This window comes from Panthera leo, chromosome A3 (assembly GCF_018350215.1).
Source record: "Panthera leo isolate Ple1 chromosome A3, P.leo_Ple1_pat1.1, whole genome shotgun sequence".
NCBI classification, from domain to species: Eukaryota; Metazoa; Chordata; class Mammalia; order Carnivora; family Felidae; genus Panthera; species Panthera leo.
The window spans coordinates 51,897,052-51,914,702 of NC_056681.1; the positions used below are offsets into that span (position 1 = coordinate 51,897,052).

General features: G+C 35.2%; 1 protein-coding gene and 1 non-coding gene across 2 annotated transcripts in view; both read right to left on the minus strand.

Annotated features, from left to right (window-relative positions):
- Positions 1-17,651, minus strand: part of RANBP2 (RAN binding protein 2) — an 82,144-nt gene that overhangs the window by 51,629 nt on the left and 12,864 nt on the right. Inside the window, 3 exon segments of the mRNA XM_042931836.1 lie at positions 3,963-4,115; positions 4,610-4,721; positions 6,126-6,193. Of these exon segments, the coding sequence (XP_042787770.1) occupies positions 3,963-4,115; positions 4,610-4,721; positions 6,126-6,193 (333 nt within the window).
- Positions 15,631-15,767, minus strand: LOC122216750. The gene has a single exon (XR_006201093.1). It is a non-coding gene; the product is annotated as a small nucleolar RNA SNORA42/SNORA80 family (small nucleolar RNA).

Genomic DNA, 17,651 nt, shown 5'->3' on the forward strand with positions numbered 1-17,651 from the left:
TTCCTTTGAGCCTTATATACTAACAGTTGAGCAATAGGGGACAGGGCATTTGGGAATTTGGGGAAATCACAACCAGGCTAACTGACTTTCATAACCTCGAGACTCCAAACCGGTAATGCCTAGAACAAAATTCTACTTGACCTCTAATAGATTCACTTTCTCCATTCTCTGAAAAGGTTACTTCAGAGGTACCTGGGTGGCTCAGTTGGTTAAACATGAGTTCAAGGCCTCTGTTGTTGAGCTCTATGCTGCCAGTGTGAAGCCTGCTTGGTACTCTCTGTCTCCCTCTCTCTCTGCCCCTTGCCTGATCTTTTTCTCAAAATAAATACATAAACATTAAAAAAAAAAAAATCTGTAAGTAAAAGATCAATACCTTCATAGCTGCTTTTCAAAAACTCTACTCTCATATCCAAGAGAAAAAGCCCTCTCACCAATATTTTCATTCATTAAACAAATGCCAAAAAACTACTTACCTTAGTTAAGTCTTAAATTTTAGAAGAAATAGAATTGCATTTCAAGCTCAGAAAAATGGGGGAAAATCTGATATAAGAAAGGTTTAGCTTTAGACAACAGTATCTTTAAAGTTACTAAAGAAAATCACCATCCTTCAGAAGCAGCTCATTTTTCTTTTTTTACAATACCAGAAAAATAAACTCCTACCAATATATATGTTCCTTAATGTTAATGTCATCAAATAAATTGGATTGTCAAGGCCAATAAGGAAATTATATTTCAGGCATAACACAAAGACAATAAGGTAAAGAAATCTACACACTTGGACCTGACATTTTAGATTAATATTTAAAACCCAGCTGCTTATTATAGGAAGAGGAAAACAATGTTACTAGTTTATCTCTAGGGTTGTTTTTATATTTTTTTAATTTTTATATTTATTTTGAGAGAGAGAAAGTGTGTGCAAGCGGGGCGGGGGGGGGGTGGCGGGGAGAGAGAGAGAGAGAGAGAGAGAGAAGAGAAGAGAAGAGAAGAGAAGAGAAGAGAAGAGAGAATCCCAAGTGGGGTCCACACTGTCAGCGTGGAGCCAAATGTGGGGCTCAAACTCACCAACTGTGAAATCATGATCTGAGCAGAAACCAAGAGTCGGACACTTAACCAACTGAGCCACCAGGTGTCCTGGAGTTTTTTAAATACTTTAGATTCTAAAATCTGTACACAGTTGTTCATATGAGGTAAAAGCCAAAAACTGGAAACAATCAAAATATCCATCAAAAGTAAATGGTTAAGGGTGCCTGGGAGGCTTGGTCAGTTAAGCATCCGACTTCAGCTCAGGTCATGATCTCGCGATTTGAGAGTTCGAACCCCACATCGGGCTTGGTGCTGACAGCTCAGAGCCTGGAGCCTGCTTCCAGATTCTGTGTCTCCCTCTCTCTCTGCCCCTCCCCTACTCATGCTCTGTCTCTCTCTGTCTCTCAAAAATAAATGTTTAAAAAAAAAAAAGTAAATGGTTTAACCTGTGGAATATATCCACACACAAAATACTACTCAGCAATAATAAAAAGAACAAACTACTGATACACCCAACTTGGATGGATCTCAAGGGCATTACATTCAATGAAAAAAAGCTGACCTCATAAGACTGTATATTGCATGATTCCATTTATATAACATTTTGAATTACAAATTTATAAATATGGAGAACAGATAGTAACTGCCAGAGTTAAGGATGATGGGAAGGAGAGGGGTGGGTAGGACCATAAAAGGTGAAGCTTGAGGGAGATCTTTATGATGAGGTAGCAGTTCTATACTTTTAATTGCAGTAGTGGTTACACCAATCCTTACATGTGACAAAATGAAAAAGAACTATACACGCACATTGTACCAATGTCAAATTCCTGATTTTGATATTATACTATAGTTACGTAACACATAACCAGTGCAGAAAGCTGGGTGAAGTATACATAAAACCTCTCCGTACAATCTTTGCAATTTTCCTGTTGAAAACAAATTATTTCAAAATAAATTCTATCAAAAATATGTATAACGGGGCGTGACGGAACTATTAAAAACAATATACAATTGACCCTTGAACAATACAAGTTTGAAATGCACAGGGGTCCACTTACATGTGGATTTATCTTCAAAAGTAACAGTACAGTACTATAAATATATTTTCTCTTCCTTATAATTTTCTTAAAATTTTCAATTTATTTCAATCGTAAGAATACAGTATGTAATACATATAGCATACAAAATATGTGTTAACTGACTGTTTATATTACCAGTAAGGCTTCCTTCCAGTCAACGGTAGACTGTTAATAAAGTTTTTTGGGAGTCAAAAGTTATATGCAGAGATGCCCAGCTGGCTCAGTCAACAGAATATGGAACTCTTAATCTCAGGGTTGTGAGTTTAAGTCCCATGTTGGGTGTAGAGATTACTTGAAAAAATAAAATCTTAGAAAAAAAAAGCTGTATGCAGATTTTCGACTGCATAAAGTGGGGGGGATCATGGCCCCCAGCCCCCATATCGTTCAAGGGTTAACTACACACTTAAAATGTTTGCCTAACAAATTTGTAAAGACTTGCTCCAAAAGATTTACTTAAGTAAACTACATTTACTCAGTAAAAAATAACAATTAGAATTGGTCAATACATTAGCAAGAAGTTCCTATTATTTTTAGTAATTATCTGTAACATACTGGAGAAACTACTTTTTCTTTTGCTTGAAAACATCACTATCCCATAACATAACACAATCCTTTTTTTCCCTAAAGATTTTATTTTTAAGTAATCTCTACACCCAACGTGGGGCTCAAACTCACAACCCCGAGATCAAGAGTCACACGCTCTACCAACTGAGCTAGCAAGGCACCCCAATTCCTTCCATTTTTAGGTAATAGTTCTTAAAAAGCTTTAAAATAGGGCACATGGGTGGCTTGGTCGGTTGAGCGTCTGGCTTCTGCTCAGGTCATGATCTTGCGGTCTGTGAGTTCGAGCCCTGCATCGGGCTCTGTGCTGACAGCTCAGAGCCTGGAGCCTGCTTCAGATTCTGTGTCCCCCTCTCTCTCTGCCCCTCCTCCACTCATGCTCTGTCTCTCTCTGTCTCTCTCTGTCTCAGAAATAAACATTAAAAAAAAAAAAAAAGGCTTTAAAATAACACTAACCTGTCATTCTTTTCACCCAATAAAGCAAAAATTTTCTATCAGACCTCAATTTAAGTCTTAGCTCTGCCATGTAGCTACAAAACTGTAAAATCCCCAAAATATTAATCATTTCATAAGGGTAAATGAGATACCACTTGTAAAACATAATAGTATCTTAAAAAAAACAGCATATGCTCAGAAAGGTTTTGAAGGAAAAAAAAATTTTGTTCTGCCATTTTTTACAGATATAATTGACATATAACTCTGTATTAGTTTAAGATGCACAATACAATGATTTGAGACATGTATATAGTGAAATGATTTCCATAGTAAGTTTAATTAATATCCATCACTTCACATGGTTATAAATTATTTTTTTCTTGTGATGAAAACTTTTAAGATCTACTTGCTCCCTTCACAGCTTTCACATATACAATATGGTGTGGTTAACACTAGTCACAATGTTATCCATCATATCCCTGGAACTTATCTTACACACAGAAGTTTGCACCTTTTGACCACCTTCATCCATTTTCCATCAACTCCTACACCTACTGGTTTAAGGTTTGCTACTGAAAAGTCACTTAAACTCCAAATATCAGAAATGGTTGTGACTTAAGTTTTCCCTGACTGCTTTATTTTTTAAAGTTTATTTATTTATTTTGACAGAAAGTATGAGGGAGAGAGGAATAGAAAGAAAGGGAAAGAGAGAATCCCCAGCAGGCTCCACAATGTCAGCACAGAGCCTGACACAGGGCTTGAGATCATGACCTGAGCCCCAAATCAAGAGTCACTTAACCAAATGAGCCACCCAGGCACCTCCCCAACTGCTTTTATTATGATTTGTTTTATTCAGTTTTTTACCTTTAGTTTATAAATTGCAGGACTTCCTGGGAAAAGTTTAGCTGCTCTTTCAACCCAATATTTTGCTCTTCCATCAGTAACATCATTTTTACAAAGCAATTCTGCAATCTTCAACACAAGATCTTTTTGTGTTGGGTTTAATTCCACTGAACGCTGATATCAGAAAAGAAATAATAAAATTAGTACGATTCCTAAGGTACCTACACTCACCTATAAAAGCTAAAAATTTATTATTGTCCACACTAAAAACTCTTCTAAATGACAATGTGTTATTTAAAAATTGTTAAAATTAAAGTGCCTTGGAATTTTTTTGCAGATGAATTAAATAAAAATTATGTTTTTATTAGGTAAATATCAAAAAAAAAAAAAAGAAAGAAAACCACTTACAAGAACAGCATTTCTGGCCATGTTAGACTTAGAATTTATAGGTGTTAATCTTTTACAAGTGCTAACTTCTTAATGATTAAATTACAGTGTACATTGGGCCAAATAATTTAAAATCTGTTCTAATCTGTATTGCTTAATAGTACTATGATACCAACGCTTATTTTCATGGCATCCATAAAATATATTTGAATTTATTATATAAACTACGCTGGGCATATGTGTGGTGGTGCAAAGGCTATATTTTAATCTTAACAGTTTACCTTATAACATTCGACAGCCTTGTCTATATTTTCCTCAACTTCATAAAGAAGACCAAGAAATCTGTGAGCTTTGGGATCCCTTTCTTGCACATTAATATATGTAGATATATATCTGTATAAAAATAACAATATAAAAATAAATAATCTTTAAATTTTCACATTCAGAACTCTATGTAAATACTAACCAAAGAGAACATCTTAAACCAAAGCAACCACTAAACTAATTGACATTGTTATTCTAATTATTGCCTACCACTATTTATTTACAGTAGAATATGCAGACAACTCAAAAGTATCCATAAGAATAAACACAAACATACTTACAAAAGTGACAATAAATTCATTCTACCATTAAATACTATATTTACTAAATGTTTTTTCTAATGCTACTCACACATAAGAAATGAATGCATAAATTGCTTTTTCTTCCTGATATTTTGGTAAAGCACTTAAAGGGTTTTACATAGGAAGCAGAAAACAATTATAGTAAATATTTTTAAAGTATCATAATGCAAAATACTAAGAGTAACAACTTTCCAAATAACAACCAAGAGAATGCATTTACCTTTTTTTTTTTTTTTTTTTTAAGTAATCTCTACACCCAATGTGGGGCTCGAACTCACGACCCAAAGATCAAGAGTTGCATGCTCTACTGAGTGAGCCAGCCAGGGTGCCCCAAGAATGTACTATTCACCTTCTAAATAAAAATATAATATCTAACAGTACTGTTCCCATCTAAAATAGAACAGAGGAAAAATTACTAAATAAACTAGTAAATGTAGGTAATTTCCATTTCTTACATCAGGTAACAGCTAAAAAATAAGTTAAACATCTTCAAGGCTCAGTGAGTATTACCTAAGAGAAGTTAGACCAAAGACCAAATCTGAAGGAAAAAGTGTCATATTAATAAGGAACAGTGTTGACAGCCCCAATGCTGTTAAATAAAGGTGTTACCATTTTCCTTACTTAATAGCATTTCCATCTTCCCATTAATGCTTTAACCTGCCTGCCTTCCCTTCTAATTTCCTGCCTTAAGCCACTCCCAATCGATCACCAACCTTCTTTGCCTTACAGATGAGACAAAGCCTCAGAGTGTTACCTACTGAGTCAATTAAAGATCTTTTATAGAAGCTATTCATTCTCCTGCCCAGAAATCACAGTTTAATTTTATATTCATTGGTAATTTTCAAACTGATTAAAGTAATAGGTATCTAACCAGAAAGAAATTAAAAATAAACACGGTTCTCTTTATTCCTTAGAAGTGTTTTAAGCCTAATGATTTCTTGTCCTGAGTATAAACAAGCAGCGGGCATGCAGAAAATACTCATTCTAGGCTCAATCTCCATGGAATTGAGGCTAGTTCTTTATAACAGTCTGAAGTGATCGAATACTTTATTTCCAGAACATGGAAGAAGAAGAACTGCTAAAACATCATATTTTCAGCCATTTCAAGTAAGAATACAAGGGGAAAAATTGATTTTAGAAAACTAAAGTATGTTTACAGTTTGGTACTTACTTTTTAGCAAGATCGTATTCTTTTACTTCATAGTACAGCTTTGCAAAATAGAATCCCTTCATTGACTTCTAAAAAAAAAAATTAAGAGTTTTTACTTTTCATATTTTGAACTTTGTAAAGTTTTCACAGAACTAAAAATTTGTCCTAATGAGATTAATATTAATATATTTGATTTCTGTTCACCTAAAAGGTAGGAAAAAAACTGCCTGTATAAATGCATATATATTGTAAAAGTCATGACTCCATGTTTTATAATTCTCATCATAAAACAAAAAATAAATTTAAAAAACAGCAAAACAAAAGACGATGTCAGAAATTAAGAATTTATTACCAGCAAGAAACCTGAAAACCATGTAGTGCCACTCTCTCACTTTAAAGATAACTAAACCAACAGAAACCTGTTTTCTTAAGGAAGGTGAGGTATACTAGAAACCTCTCTTCTCTGGTCATATGTAAGCCTTTATGGGGAAAAATAAGCAGGTACTTCCATTCCAGTAAGGCACCGGGGACTCTCTGGTCCAGGTACTATTATCTCTACAGATCACTATTTTACCCTCAAGAAATTAAAAAGGCAGAAATAAAAGTTGAATTCTTCCAGTAATAAGCCAAGTCCACATGCTGGCTCTTTTATTCCCAAGTTTAAAATGCTGGGACACACCAGATAATGTTGTACACACATGATAAAAGAGTACACAGCCATCAAACACCTAATCTTTGAAAACTATACAAGGACACAGGAAAAAAAAAATCAATATATTAAGTGAAGAAGTCTACTACAAAGCAGTATGTTTTCATTTATTCTTTTTATTCTAAAAAATGCAGATTTAGGATTTGTTCGCTATGCCTACTATTATTCACCAGGCACTGTTCCAGGCACTGGGGAACCAGTAGTACACAAAAACATCAGTCTTCACGAAGCCTGCATTTTAGGAGTGGTGACAAGCAAACTGTTATCTATACAGGAGGAAAACAGAGTGCTATTTTGTACTATTTCATCTATTATTTATAGTATGTCACATTTTAAACAAAGCTAAAACCAGTATTCATCTCACAAATCACAGAATCCTAACTAACATTGTGCCCATTTAGTTGTTTCTTCTTTCCTAGTTGGTAACGGTGCTGGGGCACAAATAGATTCTATAGATTTTATAGATAAAAAATTCTATAGAATTTATAGATTCTATAAAGTAAGAGAGAGACAGAATTGTCAGAAAAGGTCTCATCAAGATATTTGATCAGATACCTGAAGTGATGTGGTTATCTAGGGCAGACTAGGCAGCACCTCGATTACAATAATTTAATCCCCACTGTTTACTATGTTTCAACTTTTCCTTTTCAATGAAACCTACAGAAAATACTCTTAAATCACATTAATCTTCTTAAATTACTCTTCTCATGACTTCAAAGATACCAGGCTCTCTAGTTTGACTTCTACCTTAGTAGCACTCCTTCTCAGGCTCTTCCTCACAGACTTCCCCTAGTCCTAAACCCTCTACCCTTTCAGGAGATCTCATCAGCAACATATACTGAATCTCACCTATGACCACTGATATGTTGACTATAAAATATAGACCTTTGGCTCTCATTTTTCCTGAGCTCTAAACTTATGTGCAAAATATAAAATATCATCACCAAAACCTGTCAGTTCTATGTTATCTCAATCTACTAGTTTTTCTTTCTTTCTTTTTTTTTTTTTTTAATTTGAGAGAGAAAGAGAGAACAAGGGGGGGTGGGGGGAGAAGGACAGAAGGAGACAGAATTCCAAGCAGGCTCCACACTCAGCACAGAGCCTAACATGGGGCTCAATCCCACAACCCTGGGATCATGACCTGAGCCGAAATCAAGAGTCAGATGGTCAACCATCTAAGCCGCCCAGGCGCCCCTCAATCCATCCATTTTTCTACAGCTCTGTTGCTACCACCGAAGTCTAAGCCTGCTATGATCTCTCTCTAGGACTTCTGAAAAAGCTAATTCGTTCCTGCTTCCTTGTATATATTTTTCCTCCCATCTAATTCATTCACCAAAGGGGTATAATTTCAAACATAAGACAATTCATGTTATGCCTTTGCTTAAAACTTAAAATCCTGCCATGGCTTCCAATTATACTTTGAAAATGCCCAAATCTCTCACCAAAGACTAGCATGATATGGCCCCTATCCAGCTCTTTACTTCAACTTTACTTCATCTGGCCTTTGCATACTATAGTTTAATTTTAGCCAATGACTAAAACCAGAATGCATCTCTCTAATGGGGGCAGCCCTGAGGAATGTTTTAAACAATCTGGCCAACAGCAGGCATTAATGTGATATGATTTCCATCCAGTGTTTTCAATGTCATAGAAATTCAATGAATGTATGTAAATGAAAAAGAAACTATTAATTCCCTTAAAGTAGACCAATGCCTCATCATCTAAATAAACACACACATGAATGAACAAACAAGATTCTCACTATCCTAATTAAACCACAACTAAGGGGAAATAAGTTTCAGAGAATCACCTGGCCCTCCAAAAAAACAAAAACAAAAAAAATCACTCTATTGGGCATGACTCTAGTCTGGCACAGTGAAACAACGAGAAGTGTAGAATAAGAGGGAGGCCACCTGTGCCACTCACCTCCCTCTCACCTCCCCTGTACACATTGGGGAAGCAGGACTGGGTCCAGTATATCTGTCAAAAACATAACACAGGTATCCTTAGCTGAGTAAAGAGAGCAAACTCCAGTGAAGCAAAAGGGGGAAAAAAAGAAAAAAAAAAAATCTACATTTTCAGCAGGAATACAGACCCAGAAAGTGGGGTCTCTGAATCCTTCTGATCTTTTTAAGTTTTGAGGAGATGCTGGAAAAGTTACCATACTAACTTTGGGCAGCCAAACCCTCAGAAATCTCACTGTTTGGTCCCTGATATCACTTCTTCCTATCTTTGTGAAGCAGAAGTCACCTATCACTGTATTGTTCACTCACTAAGAGAACTAGGTTTATTGAGATCTTCACCCAACACGAGCTGAGTTTAGACCTTAATGAGACAAACTGATTTGACTCTGATGATAATGGGTTGTTTACATAATAATCTGCTCAGTACAAAGAGGAGCCACAGTTCAGACATCAACTGCCTGCATGAGCTTACCAGATGAGCAACTAAGACATATGAGGTTCTGACTAAACACTTACAGAATCCCATCTAGGCAGGACAACACAGCAGCACAGTTGTGGTTCAGACAATTCTGGACAGCACTCTCCCACTGTCTTCCCTGACTGAAGTACACCTTCTTCATTATTTCTCACAAAATCCTGTTTATTTCCTTCACTGAATTCATACAGGTCATAATTATTTTTGTTATTATGGGTGTCTATCCCTCAAAACTGTAAGGCTCCACTAAGGTAAGGCCCCTGTGGCTTGTCCACCACCATGGAACCAAGAATATTAACTGGCAGGTGTCACATATTCACTATTTACTGAAATACACATAAATTTGTGTACCCGATTATTTCCTAATAAATTTCTAAAAACTAAATAACTAGTTCAAAGAATATAAATATTTGAACCGTTTGCTATACTGCCAATTTTCCCTAAAGCGTCTACCTATTTACTTCCCTACTCAGTATTTGAATGCCTAAGTCAGAGTGCATATTCTTCAAAATTAATTTTTCCCATTTCTTCACTCATCACTAATTTGGTAAGTAGAAGAGGTATGACTAAGTCAACCTGGTATTTCTCTGATTAAGAAGATCAGTTTCTAATATTCACACTGAAATATTTATAGTATCAGTTCGCCGCTAACATACTTTAGCCATTCTCAACTTTGAAAGGACAGAGAAAAGATTATCTCACTAATTTTTAAAGAGTTCTTAAAACCCTTAACGGTTCTTAAACCATACTGACATTTGAGGGCTTTTTACAAAGCTTTCCCAGGTTGCCACCTTTAATTCAGTGTTTAATGTGTTTGTGAAATAAAGCTTCAACTTGTATGCAGTAAAAACTATCTTTGCTGTTCATTTTTTTCAAATTATATGGTAAAAGGATCTTTCTCATATGAGATTAATACTCATCTATATTTTCTTTCAGTTTCTCTAAAATTACTTTTAAGTCTAAAACTTAATTTGGTCAATAATACAGGCTAAAGCCCAATTTTTTTAAATAAGTTATTAAACCAAAAAAATTCATTAAGTAAGTGGCAACTGTTCAAGTAACATCTACTAAATGATCCATATGATCCATATTTTCTCTACTTCTTTCGAATGTCATTTAGCAATGCCACATAAGTCTTCTGTTATAGCACCTTAACTTAATAAAACCCCTTTCCCAGGACTCCTGGGTGACTCAGTCAGTTGAGCATCCAACTTCAGCTCAGGTCATGATCTCACATTTCATGAGTTCGAGCCCAATATTGGGCTCACTGTTGTCAGCACAGAGGCCGGTTCAGATCCCCTGTCTCCCAATCTCTCTGCCCCTTCCCTGCTTGAGCTCTCTCAAACTAATTAATTAACTAATTAAACATCGCTCACAAATGGGGGAGGGGCAGAGAGAGACAGAATCTGAAAAAGGATCCAAGCTCTGAGCTGTTAGCACAGAGCCCGATGTATGGCTCAAACTCACAAACTGCAAGATCATGACCTGAGCCAAAGTCAAATGCTTAACACCCAGGTGAGGCCCCCAAGCAGTTTTTTCAACTCATAAAAATATATATACAAATTTTCTATTTGGATATCACACTCTTTCTTCTCTTAAGGAACCAATACTGCTAAATCATTTTCTTTTTTTCTTCTTAATGTTTATTTCGGGGGGGCAGGGAGGAGGGAAGAGAGAGAGAAAGAGAATTTGAGCAGGGGAGGGGCAGGGAGAAAAGGAGACAGAGAATCCAAAGTAGGCTCCGCGCTGTCAGCTGTCAACACAAAGACAGACGTGGGGCTTGAATCCACCCACCGTGAGATCATGATCTGAGCTGAAGTTGGTCACTCAACCGACTGAGCCACTCCGGTGTCCCAAAATCATTTTCAAAGAGCCTAACAAAGTGAGGGAAGAAACAGGGCAATGACAGAACATGGATGTGGACAGTTATTAGGACAAAGAACATGAATGTGTTTTTCATGCTAAGGAAAAACTGCCAGTTGAGAATTTGAATGAAAAAGGAGAAATCAGGGCTCAGAAAGCTGAAAGGGATGAGAACAAAAAAAAAAAGGCGTCAGGGAGGAACGCTGAAGAGGAAATATACAGAGACTCATAAATATGGAGAACAAACTGAGGGTTAGTGGAAGGGTTGTGGGGGGGATGGGCTAAATAGGTAAGGGGAACTAAGGCATCTACTCCTGAAATCATTGTTGCACTATATGCTAATTTGGATGTAAATTTTAAAAAATAAAAAATAAAATTAAAAAAAAAAAAGAGGAAATATATGGATAACAGAATAATGACTAGGGCCTGGTGGTTCACTGCCAGTAGTCTCAGTTTACCAAAGAGGCAAGGTAGTTTGATGAGTAAAACTTGTGAAGAATTTGAGGTGGACAGTGAAGTTCTAATACAGTGACTGAAAGGAAGAAGATAAGGTGGTGATCAAGGACAGGTAAATGGCCCAGAAATAAACACTCACATGTATACATAATCTCTAACAAGGTTGTCAACATCATTCAATGGAGAAAAGACAGTCTTTAACAAATGGTGCTGGGAAAACTGGGCATCCACATGCAAAGGAGTAAAGCTGGACCATTATTTTATACCATGTGCAAAAATTAACTCAAAATGAATTAAAGACCTAAAACTAAGATTCAAAACTATAAAATTCCTGGAAGAAAACACAGGGGAAAAGCTGTATGACATATGATTGGGCAATGGATTTCTTGGAATTGACACCAAAAGCATGGGAAACAAAGTAAAAATAGACCAAAAGGACTACATCAAACTTAAAAATGTTTGTGCATCAAAGGACACAATTAACAGGATAAAAAGTCAACCTATAGAATGGGAGAAAATATTTGCAAACCATACAGTTGATAAAAGAGTAATATGTAGGATAGATTTTAAAACCCCCCTACAACTCAATAACACAAAATCAAATAACCCAACTAGAAAATGAGCAAAAGACTTTATACCAGACATTTCTCTAAAAATGATATATGAATGGCCTAATCATCAGGGAAATGGAAATCAAAGTCACCATGGGATAGTACTTCATAACCATTAGGATGACTACTATCCAAAAAGAAAAAAATGAAAATAACAACTGTTGATAATAATATGGAAAAGATGGAACCCATGTTCATTGTTAATGGAAATGCAAAACAGTGCAACCATTATGGAAACAGTATGGTGATTCCTCATAAAACTAAAATAAAAACTACCATATGATCCAGCCACCCAACTTCTGGGTATATAACCAAAAGAACTGAAAGCAAGGTATTGAAAAAAATATCTGCAGGGGCAACTGGGTAGCTCACGGTTTGTGAGCTCAGGCCCTGCATCTGGTGAGCCCTGCTCCTAGCTCCACACTCTTTCCTTCTCTCTGCACCTCATGGGATTATCTCTCTCTCCTCTGCCCCTCACTCACTCACACTCTCTAAATAAATAAATGAATGAAAGAATAAATAAGAAAAAAAAGAAAAAATATCTGCATACTCATATTCATAACAGCACTATGCATAACAGCCAAGGGTTAATATAAGCAACCTTTGTCCTTCAAGGGATGAATGAATAAATAAAATGTAATATGCACAATACAAACAACAGAATGTTATTTGCCTTAAAAAGGAAGGAAATTGTATCACAAGGTACATCATTGGTGAACCTTGATATTATACTAAGTAAACCAGTCAAAAAAACAAATACTGTATAAACTCACTTATATGAAGTAACCAAAGTAATACATTCATAGAAACAAAGTCAAATGGTCTCCAAAGGCTAGAAGAAGGGAAAAATGGTGAGTTGTGCAACGGGTGGAAAGCTTCAGTTTTGCAAGATGGAAATATTCTGCAGCTCTGATGCGTAACAATGTGCACTAACACTAATAAACTGCACACTTAAAAATGGTTAAGATGTAAACTTTATGTGGTTTTTTTTTTTTTACAATTTATAAGCCCTAGGGAAAGGGACAGGTAAATGGACTGTGGAATGCTGGAGACTCAGCTGAAGTTGGAAATCTCAGATTATTTACAGTGGCACCAATTTAGAAATGCAAAGATAAAACAAATTACTCAAAAGAGTTTCAGAAACAGTATTTTAGTTTTTATAACCCAAAAGCTAATAGGGAGAGATTAACCAGACAAAAGAATAACTATTTAAATCAATTATATCATCTTATATAGTCCTATCACAATTGAAAAAAAGAAGGACAAATCCTTTAAAATTGACTCCAGACATCCAGTTTCCAGTCTGGTATATAAGAACTTAGAAGTAGCCACACTGCCCAAACAACAAGTAAGAAGCTGAACTAAAAAAACCAAAAAACAAAAAACACAGCTCTTTTTAGATCTATAATAAAAGAAGTTAGGTCACTAACTACCTTCCAAACTCGGAGATAAATACAGAGAATCAAACCTCACCACAGCAGAAATCCCCACAGGAACCAAAATCAACCAATATCAAGGTAGGAAAACCTAAACTGTAATAGACAATTGTTGGAAACTCAGTGTGGGCAAGTTTGAGAGATAAAAACTCCATCACATTACTTAAGTTCTACCAACTACATCGTGTCCAGCTGTAAGGAAAAAAAAAAAAAAATGACAAGACATACTAAAAGGCAAAACAAACAAACAAAAAAGTTTAAAGATAGAGCAAGCATCAGAACCAGACTCAGATATGCAACAGATACTGGAATTATATCAGACTGAAAATTAAAGTAACTATGACTAATACGCTAAAGATCCCAAAGGATAAAGTAAAACAAATGAGCAATGTAAGCAGAGAGATAAAAATTCTAAAGCACTAAAAAGAAATTCTAGAGAAAAAAAATAGAAATGAAGAAAGCCTTTGATGGCTGAAGTAAGAATCTCCAAGCTTGAGGATATCTCAAAAAAAAAAAAAAAAAAATCTACAAAGTGAAAAGCAAAGAGGAAAAAAATAAGGAAAAATAAAATAATATCCAAGAATTATGGAACAACAAAAGGAAGAACATCCATGAAAGAGGACTACAATAAAAGAGAAGAGATGAAGGAATAGGAGAAATATCTGAAACAATAATTACTGAGAATTTCCCCCAATTTAATGTTACACAAAAATCCCACAAATCCAGGAAGCTCAGATCCAGGATGCTCAAGGAACATCAAGCAGAATAAATGCCAATAATACTAATTCACCTACATATATCATATTCAAACAACTGAAAATAAAAGACAAATGACATATAAACTAAAGAAAACAGACCTCACCTATAACAGAAGCAAAGGTAAGAAATTAACTTCTCAAAAATTACACAAGCAAGAAAAGAGTGGAATGAAATATTTAAAGTTGAGAGAAAAAAACAACAAACCTAGAGTGCAGTACTCCATGAAATTATCCTTCGGTAAGAAATATTTTTTTTTCTCACACAAACAAAACTGAAGGAGTTACCAGTAGAGTAAATCTTAAGTTCTCATCACAAGAAAAAAAATTTCTGTGGTGACAGATGCTAACTACACTTACTGTGGTGACCATTTCACAATATATATGAATACTGATTATGTTGTATGCCTGAAATTAATATATTTTATGTCATTTAAACCTCACTAAATACATAAATCGGTAAAAATACATGGTTAGAAAAAGATATACCAATCTAACACTAATCAAAAGCAAACAAGCAAGAGTAGCTACATTGATTTAAAAAAAAAAAAAACACTTCAGAGCAAACAAAGTGATCTGGGATCAAGAGGAGCATTTTGATAAAGTGGTCAATTCTTCTCCTAGGAGACATAGAAGTTCTTAACGTGGTATGTATGCACTTACACACAGTACATGTAAGGTAAAAAACAAAACACTATATGTGTGTATATATATATTAAAGATATATATATATATATGTGGAATATATATATATGGAATATATATATATATATATATATATATATATTATATATATATGGAAAATATATATATATATATGGAAACTTCTAGTTCCCTCTATCAGCAATAGACCCAGCAGGCAGAAAACCAGTAAGGACATAATTGAACTAAACAGTATCATCTATCAACTGGACATAATTGACATCTATGGACTACTTCATCTAACAACAAATATACATTCTTCTCAAGCTCACATCAAACATTCACCAAAATATACATTATGGGCCATGAAACACACCTTAACAAATTTAAAAGAACAGAAATCCTATAATGTATGATTTCAAACCACAATCGAGTAAAAGAAAGGTAGCTAAATAATTCCATATTTAGAAATTAAGCAACAAACTACTAAATTATCCATGGCTAGAAGATGTCTCAAGACAAATTTTTAAGTAGTCTGAACTAAAAAAAGAAACATACTTATCAAAATTTGTGGGATACAGCAAAAGCACTGTTTACAGAGAATTTTTTTTTTCACACTGTACAGTCCCCTTCAGTGCTCACAGCCCACCAGTGAGGAGGCTGGGCAATGGTTCAGGGCTGCACACTCCTCTGGCATGGGTACACTATGAAAGGCCCACAGAGAAGGGTCTGCCATCATTCCATCACCATGCACTAGAAAGAAATTTACAGCAACAAATACCCATATTAGAAAAAAATGTAAAATCAATTATCTAAGCCTCCACCTTAGGAAACTATAAAAAGAACAAATTAAATCCAAAATAGGCAGAAAGAAAATAAAAATTAAAGAATAACATGAAACACAGTAAGAAACAGATAAAATCAACAAAACCAAGGGCTGATTCTTTGAAAATACCAATAAAATCAATAAACATACAGTCAGGGTAATTTAAGAAAAAAGACAAAGGATGGAAATCACTAATACCAGAAATAAAAAAAGGGATCACTACAGACCCCATGACTAAAAAGAGAATAAAGGGCACCTATGTGGCTCAGTTGGTTAAGGGTCAAACTTCAGCTCAGGTCATGATCTTGTGGTTCATGAGTTCAAGCCTTCCATCAGGCTCTCCACTGACCAGGCAGAGCCTGCTTGGGATTCTCCCTCTGCCCCTCTCCCACTTGCACTCGCACTCACACGTGCTCTCTCTCTCTCTCTCTCACTCAAAATACTTTAAAAGCAAAAAATATTTTTTAAAGATAACACTATTAATAATTCAATGCCCATAAATTTGGTAACCTACATGAAATGCACCAATTCCTTAAGACATAATCTGTCAAAACTCACACAAGAAATAGATCTATATCTATTAAATAAATAGAATAAATAATAACCTTCCAAAACAGAAAGCACCAAATTCATTAGTGAATTCTATCACACATTTAGTAAGAAAGAATTTCTGGGGAAAAAATAAAAGAAGAAGAAAGAAAGAAATTCTGGGGCACCTGAGTGGCTCAGTCAGTTAAGCATCCAACTTCGGCTCAGGTATGATCTTGCAGTTCGTGAATTCCAGCCCCGTGCTGACAGCTCAGAGCCTGGAGCCTGCTTCAGATCGTGTGTGTGTGTGTGTGTGTGTGTGTGTGTGTCTGCCCCTCCCCCGCTCATTCTCTCTCTCTCTCTCTCTCTCTCTCTCTCTCTCTCTCAAAAATAAATCAAACTTTAAAAAAATTAAAAAAAAAATAAGACAGAAATTCTATCAATTCTCTACAATCTTTCAGAGGATAAAACAAATAACTTTTAACTCATCCTTTGAGACCAGTATTACCTTAATACCAAAACCAGACAAAAACATTACAACAAAACTACAGACCAGCATCATTCACAAACATAGCTGCAAAAATCCTCAAAAAAAATTTTTAAAAACCAGCAAATTAAATCCAACAATGTATAAAAAGATTAATACACCATGACCAAGTGGGATTTATCTCAGGTATGTAAGGCTGGTTCAGCTTTCAAAAATCAATTGATGTATAATGTAATCCATCACATTAACAAACAAAAAGAAAGGAAAAAAAATATCTTAATCATGTCAATACATGTAGCAAACCATTTGACAAAATTCAACACCCGTTCATAAAAAAACAAAAACATTCTCAAAACCAGAAACAGAGGTAAACTTCCTCAACTTAATAAAGAGTAGCTACAAAAACTAACATCAAACTTTATTTATTTTTTTTTACTTTAAAATTTTTGTCAGGCACCTGGGTGACTCAATCAGTTAAGTGACCGAGTTCAGCTCAGGTCATGATCCTATGGTTCATGAGTTCAAGCCTCACATCAAGCTGTCAGCAGAGCCAGCTTCGGATCCTCTGTCCCCTTCTCTCTCTGCCCCTCCCCTGCCTGTGCACTTGCGTGCACTCTCTCTCTCTCAAAAATAAACAAAACAAATTTAATTTTCATTAGTTAACATACAGTGCAATATTGGTTTCAATCTCTGATTGATTTATTTCGCTTAGCATATATTTTGGTTCCATCCACATCATTTTAAAGGCAAGATTTCATTCTTTGTGATGGCTGAGTAATACTCCATTGTTTGTGT